Raw genomic sequence first — 15,089 nt, 5'->3', positions numbered from 1 at the left:
ACATTACTACTGCCGGGGGGAGACTATGGGGGACATTACTACTGCCGGGGGGAGACTATGGGGGACATTACTACTGCTAGGGGCCACTATGGAGGACATTATTACTGCTGGGGGACATTATTACTGCTGGAGGCCACTATGGGAGACATTATTAATGCTGGCGGGTACTATGGGGGACAATATTACTGCTGGGGTCACTATGGGGGGGGGACATTATTACTGCTGGGGGCCACTGTGGGGGACATTATTAATGCTGGGGGCCACTATGGGGGAACTTGTATGGAAGAATGCGATAGTTTTAAAAAGGTATAAGCATACTTTATAAAAAAAAACAAACCAAAAAAAAAACACGGTCGTGTGCACGAGGCCTTAGAGCGGGATGTTAGTGGCACATTGACATTTCCGCGTGGACCTACTGACCGTAGGACAGAGCACTTTATTCTGTGCATTCTGCAGCCCTACTAAGGACCTGTACAGCCGTACTGAAGACATTGGGCTGCATCAACATTTATCATCATCACTGAAATCACTCCCTTCACGTCACAAAGTCGTCAAGGAAATGTCTGAATTTAGTATCTGGCGGAAACACGTGATTTATGGAGATCATTCCCCAAACCATAGATGGTCTGAGCTCAGTGCACTCACCTCCTTCGTAGACTTCATGGAGGAGTTCTGCTGCTCCCGACCCTTAGACGGGTCACTCAGCAATCTGAGAAAAGGTACAGGGAAGGCAAAGGGAAAACAGGACCACAAGACATTAAACAGATCTTACTCATAAAAATACTTGGCCACAGCACTGCGTGTTTCTAAACAGTTTACCGGGTTTGGATCAAAGGCTGGAAGATAAAACTACGCTGATTAGAGACTTGAGGATCTGCCTCAGGGAGGAGGACCGCTACGAGGACTGAGGTTTTATGTATTAAATAACAGTTCCCAGAATGCACCGTAAAATGGATGATGTAAATGAACAGTCCGTTCTTTTTAAACGCTCTGTCCGCCTTCTAAATATATTTACTTTGTTTAAACTTTTGATGGAAAGTTAGATTACTAAATATAGCTTTTCTGAGATCGCCTTCTGTAGTACCACACCAAATTTGCTCCCTCATCGGTGGTCATTAGTCTCATACTGTCCAACACGTACACGCGCAATACAAGGTGTCTCAGCGCCGCCATCATTTGGCCTCTATTATGCAAGCAGAGATTTTACTGCACAGTAGAGAATGACTTTCTGTAGTAAAGGATTTCTACTAAATTGGACTGCTTCTACTGCGCAAGCGTCAGGCAGAGAGGTTGAAACAATAACAAAATGATGACAGCGCTGAGACACATCTAGTACTGCACAAGCGCCAAACGGGATTCTTGCATGCACAGTGAATAACAAAAGGACGGGGGAGCACATTGAGACATGGACATGTGGGTCAGGGCATGATGTCGGCTGGACGAGCAGTAATGTATGACCAGTAAGGAGATTTATTTATTTTATGCACTTATATAGCTCTACTATATTCCGCAGCACTTTACAGACATTAGCATCCAACTGTCCCCAATGGGGCTCACAATCTAAGTTCCCTATCAGTATTTGGACTGTGGGAGGAAACCCACGCAAACACGGGGAGAACATACAAACCCCATGCAGATGTCGTCCTTGGTCGGACCCCAGTGCTAACCACTGAGCCACCGCGCTGTGTATGGGTGGTATAGCAGCAGGAGATCTCAGAAAGGAACCAGAGTACAAAATATGGTATATTAGCAATCCTAATAACTTTCCATCATACGATTAAATACATAAAGCTATAAGAAAGCATCCACCTTTAACCTATCTAGCACTGGACTGAAATAGTCTCCTGTTCCAAAACTGAAATCCCACCTTAGCCCACCAGGACAACCTCTATGAATATGCTGTATTAGGGCATATGGATGTCATAGACAAGAGGGGTTCACCGCTTGGCATTTTCCTCTATAACTATGTAAATGAGGGCAGCTGCAAATACTGGCTCCGCTGTGGCGCACACACACCCGCATCACCATACACTTGGAGAAACGTTTGGAGAAATGCACTTTTCCCAGGTGATATCAGGAACAAACTTTTTAAGTAGCTGCACGGTGACCAATTATCTAATAGATAATCATTACCCAATAGGGTAAGTGTACTGCCACACATTCAGGTTTTATCGTGTTTTTGAAGGCAAAACCAGGAGTGGTGAAGATGTATGTGTCCTAAATAGCTCCCTTCTGTTGCAAACTCATCTCTTGGCATCACTGACCTGGCCCTCTCCTGGATCACATCATACCTCACAGACCGGACGTTTAGCGTCTCCCACTCCCGCACCACCTCCTGGTCTCATTCCCTCTCTGTTGGTGTCCCGCAAGGCTCTGTCCTAGGACCCCTGCTCTTTTCTATCTACACTTTTGGCCTGGGACAGCTCATAGTCCCATGGCTTTCAGTATCACTCCTACGCTGACGACACACAAAGCTACCTCTCTGGTCCAGACATCACCACCTTACTATCCAGAATCCCACAATGTCTAGCGTCTATATCATCCTTCTTCGCCTTTCGCTTTCTAAAACTTAACATGGATAAGACAGAATTCATAATCTTTCCCCCATCTTGCTCAACCCCCCCAACAGACCAATCTATCACGATCAATGGCTGCACACTCTCCTCGGTCAACCAAGTCCGCTGCCTTGGAGTGACCTTGGATTCTGCCCTTTCCTTCCGACTGCACATCTAAGCCCTTTCCACCACCTGCCGCCTCCAACTCAAAAACATCTCCCGCATCCGCGCTTTCCTTAACTTTGAATCTGTAAAAATGCTTGTACATGCCCTCATCATCTCCCACCTAGACTACTGCAACACTCTCCTTTGTGGCCTTCCATCTAGCACTCTCGCACCCCTCCAATCTATCCTCAACTCTGCTGCCCGACAAATCCACCTCCCACCCTGTTACTCCTCTGCCTCTCCCCTCTGCCAATCCCTTCACTAGCTCACCATTGCCCAGTGAATTTACTTCTAAGTACTGACAAACACATACAAGGCCGTCCTTAACCTGTCCCCTCCCTACATCTCTGAGCTACTTTCCCGATACATCCCCACACGCACTCTCCGATCCTCACAAGACCTCCTTCTCTCCTCTCCTCTTATCACCTCTTCCCATAATCGACTCCAAGATTTCTCCCGTGCATCCCCCATACTCTGGAACTCGCTACCTCAACATATAAGACTCTCACCAACAGTGGAATCCTTCAAAAGAAACCTGAAAGCCCACCTCTTCAGACAAGCCTACAACCGGTGACCCTGCTGCCTCTATACCGCCATGACCAACTTCACCCGCACCTACTGTGACTCGTTTTTTTAATGATTAGTGCAATTGTCTGTATTATGTATGTATACCTCTTCTCATATGTACAGCGCTATGGAATGAATGTCTCTTTATTAATAAATAATAATAATACTTTCTCTCCCCGTTATGAGCCACACCTGATTTTGGCTTCAAAAATGGCATCAAAAAAACCTAAACGTGTGGCAATACTCTAACCCTTTCAGAAAAATTCTGAAAACAATTTGTGAAATCAATGTTACATGTTTTCAAGCTAACAAAACATGTTACTAATACCTGTCTATATGTTTGCTGCATGCTCACCACATACTGCCACCATACATCAGTAGTAATTGTCAATGTAATTGTCTTGCACAGCTTGTGCTACATCTTTGTTTTGATGCTGCCAGGGCTTGCTGTGGGCAGGATTACCATGTAACAAAAGACAATTTGCATGATTCCTCTACCCTCTCTTAGGTTAGGTCTACACGACGACATTTGTCGTGCCAATGTCCCGCGACAATTGTTATAATGCTAGTCCATTTGAAATGGATTTTTATGCGATTGTCGCGTCGCAGCATGTCGCAATGCGACACCATAGACTAGCATTATAAGAATTGTAATTGACACATGTCGTCGTGTAGACCTAACACTGCATCTATTTACAGCAGCCTGCAATCACCTTCTATTACAAGGTGTAAGGTAGTGTTGTGATTACTCACTGTTTTCACAGACAATATTGATCTGCTACTGAGACATAGAATTGATGCCAAATACGTGCAACAGGAGGAAAGCTAGAGAGGCGTAGACATAGGAGGCATGTGATGCATGAAGTCCAGTAATATAAGCAAAGTGCGAGTCACGTTTTCAGAGTGCAGGACGTCACATAAGCAGGAGATAAACACTAGGAGCATGGTCATAGGGGTTTCCGTGATTTTTATACTAATGACCTAACTTTCACCAAGCACAGCATCCATTGTATAGCGGCTGTGCTTGGTATCGCAGCTCAGCCCTATTCCCTTTGAAGGGGCTGAGCTGCGCCTAGGCCACGTGACCGATGAACGTGACGTCACTGGCCTAGGCAAAGCTGCAAGAAGGCCACGGCTCTACTGTGAGCACCGATGCCTTCTCAAACAGCCGATCAGCAGAGATCCTGGGTGTTGGACACCCACCAATCAGATACTGATGAAGTGATTGATCATCAGTTCAAAAATCCCAGAAAAAACTTTTAATGCAAGAAACACAAACAAAACTGATCACCCGCCAAGCAAATGTGCAAAAAGGCAAAAAAATAAAAATAAATAAAAGAAGGAATTCAGAAAGTGATACATACAAGTTTTCCCGGTAATAGGTAAATCCAATGAAAGGCAGCTGGTTCCCTGCATATGCTTTAGGGATTGGAAATGTCTCCACGTTGCCTTTGTCATCTTCAATGTCATCAAAGTTACTGCTGTCAATGTCACTGCTCAGCTCAGGGACCACCGGCGCAGCCGCTTTAGGGTAAAGAAAAAAAAACATACATAAGACGCGAGTTGAGACACAATACATATATGCCCCATGGGCAGGACCCTATCAATAGGATCTTGTAAAGAGCCATTCACCTACATGAACACCATTTTTTAATTTTTTTTTCTAGATAGATCCAAAAATATTTGCAGATTCATTTCTTAAACTATCTTTATAATTAGTTGGATCTTCCTTTTAAGATACAGGCTTCAAATTCCCGTCACAGGGTTGTCCGGTATCAAGATGGGGCAATGGAATAAAGTAATAAAAGCAGTATTACCTACCGGTCAGACCCAGTAACACAACTGCCGTTCTCCTCACTGGGTTTTGTTTACCTGGCTGCAGCAATTACATCACTGGATCTAATCCGTAAATCGCTGTTGTTGTTATTAGTTATTTTATTGCACTGCCTGCCAATGCCCAAGTTGAACTTGAAACCTAAATGATAACAATTTGACTACCTATAGCAACCACTAGAGGGCGCTTACTGCATACTGTCTATATACATTGAACTCCATAATATCAAGCTTGCATTAAAGGTTTCCCCGTGTCAGCTGCAGCCAATCAGACTTATCACTTCTGGCTCTTCAGGTGTATAACTAGGTAAATTTACTGTCTAGCAAGCTTGGTAACAACCCCCGAGGGAACGGATGTGGAAGCTTTATCGGATGTTGCCCAATGATGATGAGAATGTTTAAACATTCAGGGTTATGCTGGTAATTATTGGGGGGGATGCCCTATAAAGGACACTTACGTGTATATTATTATTACGTTTTATGCTTGGGTTGTGTGCAGATGCAGAGATATCAGGCGCACAGGCTTTCCTTGCGCATACAGGCACACAAGCCCTGCTGTCACAGGTAGCACATAGTAGGCGCTTTGTGTAACATTTAAATGGCCGCGAGTCCTAACAAACTCCTCATTCATTGGAGATGTCTGACATTTCCAGCCAGGGCAAAGATTAACATGCAAAGCGGACCGGAAAACACACACACATAATAAATATTATATATATATATATATATATATATATATATATATATATATATATATATATATACATACACACACATACATACACATATACATATACACACACACATATATATATATACACACATGTATATTATATAATTAGGGTACTTTCACACTAGCGTTAAAGTTTTCTGGTATTGAGTTTCATCCTAGGGGCTCAATACCGGAAATAAAAACGAAACACATCAGTTTTATCCAAATGCATTCTGAATGGAAAGCAATCCGTTCAGTATGCGTCAGGATGTCTTAAGTTCAGTCACTTTTACGGTATTTGGCCGGAGAAAATATCACAGCCTGCTGCTATATTTTCTCCGGCCAAAATTCCGGAACACTTGCCCAATTGCCGGATTAGTCATTAATTTCCATTGAAATGTATTAATTCATGATCCGGTACATAGTGTTCCGGAAAACACACACACACACGTATATTATATATTACATAAACACACATACACACAGAGTACCACTGTTTTTTTTAGCCACAGAAATGATCTATATATATACACACACACACACACACACACACACATATATATATTATGTACTATATATTACATACACATACAGTAAAAAGCATTTTTATCACTGTCTCCTCCGGATACTAGAAGCTAAAATTGATAGAGACATGGGGTAGTACGTAGGCACCGATTTGCCCTTTCTAATGATTATTTCCTGCAAAAACACCTTCTATTGTTCCAAGTACTCTTTACGCTGGGTTCACACCTAAGCGTACTTGAACGTACGCTCTGTGTGCGCGATTGTACGGGCGTTTGCAATTGCGCATACAGAGACAAGCGAACGCCCATTGTCGCGCGTTCCCACTGAAATCTATGTACGGTAATGCGCGACAAGACGCCCCAAAGAAGCTCCTGTACTTCTTGGGGCGTCGAGTGTTTTACAGCGCGATCGTATACGCTGTAAAACGCTCAGATGAGAACCATTCCCATAGGGAATCATTGGTTCTTGCCTGTTGAGCGTTTTACAGCGTGTAGGAACGCGCTGCAAAACGCTCAGGTCTGAACCCAGCCTTAAACTGAGGTTCTTCAGCAGCAGCACCACCGTGTATAATTCAGTCCCGTGCCACAGCTGCTGCAGAACATTCTACCACACTCATCAACTGCTGCAGACACACATATGCTGCATTTCAAATTAATCAAGCAATGTTGGACAGGAACCCCCCCTAAATCTTCAAAAAGAAGTTCAGCAGCGGCTTAGGTTTGTAACATAAGGAATAATGTATATTCCCTACTAAAAATTAAAAAAAAGGTCAACTTTAGGTTACTTTCACACTTGCGTTGCTGGATTCCTGCAGGCAGTTCCGGCAATCTGCATACAAATGGACAGCATTTGTAGACGGATCCGGAGTCTCACAAATGCATTGCAATACCGGATCCGTCTCTCCGGTGTCATCCGGAAAAACAGATGCGGTATATATATATATATATTTTTTTTTTTTACATTTTTAAAGGTCTGCACATGCGCGGGCCGGAGGCCGGATCTGTCAATGCGGCAATTTTAATGTACTAATACATTCTAATGGAAAAAAAATGCAAGTGTTCAGGATTTTTAGCCGGAGAGAAAAATTTTGCATGCTTCGGTATTATCTCCGTCCGAATGCCGTAAAAAGACTGAACTGAAGACATCCTGATTGCTCTCCATTCAGAATGCATTAGGATAAAACTAATCAGGCTTTTCAGAAAACCACTCCTCCTGAGGACGCAGAACGGCGAAACGTACGTCGGGGAGATCCAGAGCCCTATTCTTTGACCCCTCTTGACTGGTTCTACATTTCATCTTACGGTTAGTAGCTTCAGATTTCAGCTCTACCAATTAGCATTTTGCCCACCGCCCAGGTGTTAGTCTCTTTTACATAGTTAGATGGGTGTTTGCTACTAGCATATAGTTTCTAGTGCACCCCAGATACAACTCCCAATAGAGTCCACCATCGCGCAGTGTTTTAGACCCAGATGATCCCTTTCTATGAGAATAGTCACATTATATAAACTGGCTCTGTAGTTATTAGTTACTTTCACTTTTATGGCTTGGTACAACTTTTACAAAATATTGTTATAAGTTATGTAATCATGTTCATTCTGATTTTCTAATAAAGACTATATAAATTTTAAGATGATATGGGATTCATTGTACTCATTTATTAAGGGTGTTTATTGATATTTCTGAGTACCCCAGTAACAGCATAGTTACTACTTTTCTGACCGTTTAGGTATTTTTCAGAAAACCGTAGCATGTTGTATTTTTACCTCCGGCCAAAAATCCTGAACACTTTGACTGAACGCCGGATCCAGTCTTTTTCCCATTTACTTGCATTAACGCCTAATACGTCGCCGTGTGTTCAGTCATACCAGATCCGGCTTTTGCATGTTAAACCCGAAAAATGTGAAGTCCATAAATGGCGGATCCGTTTTTTCCAATGCATTTTTTCATTGTGATCAAAATCCTGATCGGGATTCAAATGTAATCAGTTTTCACACGTTTTTCCGGATCCGGCGGGCAGTTCCGGTGTCGGAACTGAATGCCGGATTTAAACAACGCTAGTGTGAAAGTAGCCTTAGTCAGGGCAAGATTAGTGCGGATATTAAACTAACATTTTTTCCCCCAGCACAGTAACGCAAATTCTTGCTTGTATAGCGCCAACATGATCTGCAGCGCTGCGCTGTACAGAGGTCGTCATTATCACTCCCTGTCATTAATGGGATTCACACTCTAAAGTCCAGATCTCAGACATATTTTAGGGCCAACTTCTTAGGAAGCCAATATGTTTTTGGAGGAATCCCAGGCAAAACTAATCCTTGGTCGTATTTCAACCCAGAACTCCAGTGCTGCACGGCATCAGTGCCATGTTGCCCTTAAAGGGAACCTGTCACCGGTATTTTGTGTATAGAGCTGAGGACATGGGTTGCTAGATGGCCGCTAGCACAACCGCAATACCCAGTCCCCATAGCTCTGTGTGCTTTTATTGTGTAAAAAAAAACAATTTGATACATATGCAAATTAACCTGAGAGGAGTCCTCTACGTGAGATGAGTCAGGGACAGGACTCATCTCAGGTTAATTTGCATATGTATCAAATTGTTTTTTTTACACAATAAAAGCACACAGAGCTATGGGGTCTGGGTATTGCGGATGTGCTAGCGGCCATCTAGCAACCCATGTCCTCAGCTCTATACACACAATCCCGGTGACAGGTTCCCTTTAAAGGGGGTCATCTTATGTCAGCACATGGCATTTATCATGTAGGCAAAGTTAATACAAGCCACTTACTAATGTATTGTTATAATCCATATTACTTTCTTTGCTGGCTTGATTCATTTTCCCATCAAATTATACACTGCTCATTTCCAGGAGTTACGACCACCCTGCAAATCCATCAGTGGTGGTCGTGCTTGCACACTATAGGAAAAAGCACCGGCCTCTCTGGTGGCCGGGACCGTGCATAGGTATGCATCCGCAGGAGCTCACATACTGTCCACCTCCTATATATGTGCTGCAGCGGTGGTCATAACCCCTGGATACGAGCAATGTTTAATGTGATGGAAAAATAAATCCAGCCAGTGAAGGAGACAATATGGATAATAACCATACATTAGTAAGTGCCTTGTATTTACTTCCTCTACATGATAAATGCAGTTTTGCTGCAGTGCTGTACTGGGAGGGGAAAAATGGTTCAACTAAAACTGTACCGGAACCATATGCAAAACCATATATGTAAAACTGCATATAAACCATATATAAAACTGCATGTAAACCATATATAAAACTGCCATATGTAAAACTGAATATAAACCATATATAAAACTGCCATATGTAAAACTGAATATAAACCATATATAAAACTGCCATATGTAAAACTGCCGTATGTAAAACTGCATATAATCCATATATAAAATTGCCATATGTAAAACTGCATAAAAAAACAGTAAATAAAACTGCCATATGTAAAACAGCATGCAACTACAGTTACTGGATTTTCTACCACCGCCCATGAAAAATAAGTAGCCCAACCGAAATCTACCAGAACCACCTCCATACATAAACATGTCACCGTGTATCCAGTACTCACTCTCTCGTATGTTGTCCCAGGTCCACTGGTCGTTCTTGAAGAACGCGTGCTGCTTGATTTCCTCTATACCATTCCGCCCAAGTCGCACCTCCCTGTACATAGCAGAAGAACCACAAGTTACATCAGGAAAACTGTGGGCCGCAGGAATGCACAATCAAATGAAAGGGTTAATTCAGCCTCTCTGCTCCCGGGGCGTCCTCCTTCCAGCGGTGGGTCCATAGACTGGGCTCTGTGCCTCTTACTATGTGCCTAATATCTCACAGAGAGGGGACGGTGAATTTTTTTTTACGCTTCTTCAGACGCCACGTGTAGAATGAAACAGTTTTCCGTTCTGATTCGAGGGGAAGTTCAGTAAACGATGCATACGAGGGGCCGAGGAGAACGGCGTCAATACGTCTTAACTCCTTCCCTGCCGCAACGGTCTCCAGCCACCAGGACAATTCTGCCAGTGATATCAAGGACTAGGTAAATAAGCTCTGGCCGCACTGTGAAGAGCATTACCCTCCATTACTTACTACTGTACGCATTGGATTATATAGGACCCCGCCAAGTCTAAATATTTGGATTGGCGGCTGACACGCTCAGGGCGAGCAGAGGAACAGGCCTCTCAGTTATAGAAGAGGCGCAAGGTGCGGGACACACAGCCCCTGGTTTCCACGAACAGCACAAATGATCCACACATCCCGCTTCCTCCTAATCTCCGCAGATGAAATCAGATTTTTTTTACCGCTTTGATCTCGAGCTTCCCCTGTGAATGGTTCACACACAAGACTTAAAGTGATGCTGCACCTATTTAGGGGGCAGTATGAGGTCACACCTTAACCCCTTAAAAAGGTAAACTGTCAGCATGAAAATACAGTGTAATCTGCAGGAAGCATGTTATAGAGCAGGAGGAGCTGAGCAGATTGAGATATAGTTTTATGGGAAGAGATTCGGTAAAACCTGAAACTGAGACTGGAAAATACTGTCAATAGGACAGACAGATTGTCGGATTGTCCCGGTTCCAGCCCCCGCAGGATCGGAAGTATGACATGCTGTCTACTTGCACGTCTCCGCTGAGGCCAAAGACTGCTAATCACACTACCGATCCGGCAGGGACAGGAGCTGTTGGACTGGACATGATCCAACAAGGCGTTTTTATTTTCTAGCATGTTCAGCAATTTTGTTGCCAGTCTCTGACAACCCCCTTAAAGGCTTAAAGGGGTTGTCTCATCATAGACAATGGGGGCCTATCGGTAGGATATGCCACCATTGTCTTATAGGTGCGGGTCCCACCTATGGAACCCGCACATATATCAAGAACGGAGCCACGCAAGGTGGTGGCTGGAGGACTCCGCTCTGGCCAACCCCAAGCCGGCTCCCCATAGAAGTGAATGGGGGCGTAACGCGCATGCGCGGCACCCGCTCCCATTCATTTCTATGGGGCCAACGGAAATAGCCAAGTCAGCGCTCGGCAATTTTTGCCGGCCCCATAGAAAATAAATGTAAGGTGGCTGCACATGCACCTTCCTTCACTTCTGGGGCTCCATCCTCGATATAAGTGCGGGTCCCATCTATAAGACAATGGGGGCATATCCTAGCAATATGTCCTCATTGTCTATGATGAGACAACCCCTTTAAGGGTCCATTCACACGTCCGTTGTTTCTTTCCTGATCTGTTCTGTTTTTTGCGGAACAGATCTGGACCAGTTCTGTACTTATTAATTTTCAATGGGTCCTGAAAAAAAAAAAAAATCTGACAGCACAATGTCCGATTTTTTTTCAGGACCTATTGAAATTGAATGGGTACAGAACTGGTCCAGATCTGTTCCGCAAAAAAACGGAACAGATCAGAAAAGAAACAACGGACGTGTGAATGGACCCTAAAAGGGGTTATCCAGGAATTGATAATGATGACCTATCCTCAAGATAGGTCATCATTATCACATCAGCGGGGTCTGACTTCTGGCACCCCTGCCGATCAGCTGCTTCAGGGAGCTGCGCGACCGGAGCACAGCTGGCTCAATCCCAGCCACTTTCTAACCAAGGCCGCCGTACATCGTATAATGGCTGTGCTCGGTATTGCATGCTCAGTCTCACTGACTTGAATGGGGCTGAGCTGCAACTAGGCCATGAGACTGATGTACAGTGACATCACTGGCCTAGGAAGAGGCCGTGGCACTCATGGAGAGTCAGCCTCTTAACAGCTGATCGGCAAGGATCCCGGGGGTTGGACCCCCACCGGTCTGATCTTGATGACCTATCCAGAGGACTGTCTCCAGGAAGCAAAGAAGGTTTTCTACACAGGTTTTTCTGCACAGACTACAACACAATATAGTGAAACATACGAAAGGTCATGCATTACATTGTATATCAATCAATCAGTTTGTAACCTGACTGTGATATCATTTGACAAAAGCAACTTAAAAAGTCAAGAAAGTTTATTGCAACAGTTTTATCTCGTAAAGTGTCAAGTTAAGAATTGCTGTATTAGAAACCACTCATTGTCAATGGGGTGGGTCTCTCCACTTGGACACTATTCAATTCCCATATTTTTTACAGGGGGGAAATTGGCAGTGCATCTTATGAAGCGATTGCTAATGAGCACTTCCATTATGGAAGTGCTCATTAGTACACAGTGAGGCCTCATGCACACGACCGTTGTGTGCATCCATGGCCGTTGTGCCGTTTTCCGTTTCTTTTCGCGGACCAATTGACTTTCAATGGGTCAGTGGAAAAATCGGAAAATGCACCGTTTGGCAGCCGCATCCGGGATCCGTTTTTCCTGGCCGTGAAAAAAATACCTGTCCTATTTTTTTCACGGCCAACGGTTCACGGACCCATTCAAGTCAATGGGTCCGTGAAAAAACACGGATGCACACAAGATTGTCATCCGCGTCCGTGATCCGTGTCCGTTTTTTCCTATCATTTCAATGGCAAACTTGACTTAGATTTATTTTTTTATTTTACATGTCCGTGGATCCTCCAAAAATCAAGGAAGACCCACGGACGAAAAAACGGCCATGGATCACGGACCTACGGACCTTGTTTTTGCGGACCTTAAAAAACAAAACAAAAAAAAACGGTTGTGTGCATGAGGCCTAAGACTGGAGAGAAGTGAGTGTAGCACTCTTTGTGCTGTCTGCACTCACTGCTCCCTGGTCTTCTACCGTCATCACACTGTGTCCTGACAGCGCAGTGTGTCAGGACGCAGTGCACGTAAGTGCGCACTATGTCTGATCTGAGGGCTGATGAGGCTTTGGGTGTCTGATCTGAGGGCTGATGAGGCTTTGGGTGTCTGATCTGAGGGCTGATGAGGCTTTGGGTGTCTGATCTGAGGGCTGATGAGGCTTTGGGTGTCTGATCTGAGGGCTGATGAGGCTTTGGGTGTCTGATCTGAGGGCTGATGAGGCTTTGGGTGTCTGATCTGAGGGCTGATGAGGCTTTGGGTGTCTGATCTGAGGGCTGATGAGGCTTTGGGTGTCTGATCTGAGGGCTGATGAGGCTTTGGGTGTCTGATCTGAGGGCTGATGAGGCTTTGGGTGTCTGATCTGAGGGCTGATGAGGCTTTGGGTGTCTGATCTGAGGGCTGATGAGGCTTTGGGTGTCTGATCTGAGGGCTGATGAGGCTTTGGGTGTCTGATCTGAGGGCTGATGAGGCTTTGGGTGTCTGATCTGAGGGCTGATGAGGCTTTGGGTGTCTGATCTGAGGGCTGATGAGGCTTTGGGTGTCTGATCTGAGGGCTGATGAGGCTTTGGGTGTCTGATCTGAGGGCTGATGAGGCTTTGGGTGTCTGATCTGAGGGCTGATGAGGCTTTGGGTGTCTGATCTGAGGGCTGATGAGGCTTTGGGTGTCTGATCTGAGGGCTGATGAGGCTTTGGGTGTCTGATCTGAGGGCTGATGAGGCTTTGGGTGTCTGATCTGAGGGCTGATGAGGCTTTGGGTGTCTGATCTGAGGGCTGATGAAAAATATGTTTTTCTTGTTTTCCTCATCTAAAGCTTAGGTGCTTCTTATAGAACAAAAATGCAGTAGTTCTGACAACATGGGCCTATAAGCACAGCCTCCTTCCCCGACAAGGAGAATGGTTAACCATTATGGAAGTGCTTATTAGTACACAGTAAGACTGGAGAGAAGTGAGTGTAGCACTCTTTGTGCTGTCTGTACTCACTGCTCCCTGGTCTTCTACCGTCATCACACTGTGTCCTGACAGCGCAGTGTGTCAGGACGCAGTGCACGTAAGTGCGCACTATGACCTGACACTGTGCAGCACTGCAGGAAGAGTGCTGGATCTCCCCAGTGGCGGCGACGTCCAGAGCAGGAGAGGTAAGTTACTTTATTGGGTGCCTGATCTGGGGGCCGATGAGGATATGGGTGCCTGATCTGGGGGCCGATGAGGATATGGGTGCCTGATCTGGGGGCCGATGAGGATATGGGTGCCTGATCTGGGGGCCGATGAGGATATGGGTGCCTGATCTGGGGGCCGATGAGGATATGGGTGCCTGATCTGGGGGCCGATGAGGATATGGGTGCCTGATCTGGGGGCCGATGAGGATATGGGTGCCTGATCTGGGGGCCGATGAGGATATGGGTGCCTGATCTGGGGGCCGATGAGGATATGGGTGCCTGATCTGGGGGCCGATGAGGATATGGGTGCCTGATCTGGGGGCCGATGAGGATATGGGTGCCTGATCTGGGGGCCGATGAGGATATGGGTGCCTGATCTGGGGGCCGATGAGGATATGGGTGCCTGATCTGGGGGCCGATGAGGATATGGGTGCCTGATCTGGGGGCCGATGAGGATATGGGTGCCTGATCTGGGGGCCAATTTGGGTGCCTGATCTGGGGGCCAATTTGGGTGCCTGATCTGGGGGCCAATTTGGGTGCCTGATCTGGGGGCCAATTTGGGTGCCTGATCTGGGGGCCAATTTGGGTGCCTGATCTGGGGGCCAATTTGGGTGCCTGATCTGGGGGCCAATTTGGGTGCCTGATCTGGGGGCCGATGAGGATATGGGTGTCTGATCTGGGGGCCGATTTGGGTGTCTGATCTGGGGGCCGATTTGGGTGCCTGATCTGGGGGCCGATTTGGGTGCCTGATCTGGGGGCTGATGAGGATATGGGTGTCTGATCTGGGGGCCGATGAGGATATGGGTGTCTGATCTGGGGGCTGA

At 45.6% G+C, this 15,089-nt stretch overlaps 1 protein-coding gene across 1 annotated transcript in view; it reads right to left on the bottom strand.

The window, feature by feature from the left end:
* The window catches only part of LOC122933631 (rho-associated protein kinase 2-like), a 76,204-nt gene that overhangs the window by 43,880 nt on the left and 17,235 nt on the right, over nucleotides 1-15,089 (bottom strand). Inside the window, exons 7-9 of the mRNA XM_044288525.1 lie at nucleotides 9,940-10,031; nucleotides 4,652-4,811; nucleotides 646-709 (exon numbers count right to left, since the gene is read on the bottom strand). Coding sequence (XP_044144460.1) covers nucleotides 646-709; nucleotides 4,652-4,811; nucleotides 9,940-10,031 — 316 coding nt within the window. The remainder of the gene's footprint in view (nucleotides 1-645; nucleotides 710-4,651; nucleotides 4,812-9,939; nucleotides 10,032-15,089) is intronic.

This window comes from Bufo gargarizans, chromosome 4 (genome assembly GCF_014858855.1).
Source record: "Bufo gargarizans isolate SCDJY-AF-19 chromosome 4, ASM1485885v1, whole genome shotgun sequence".
Taxonomy (NCBI): Eukaryota; Metazoa; Chordata; class Amphibia; order Anura; family Bufonidae; genus Bufo; species Bufo gargarizans.
Note: the sequence above shows the minus strand (reverse complement) of the source record. Positions and strands in the feature narration are given on the sequence as shown.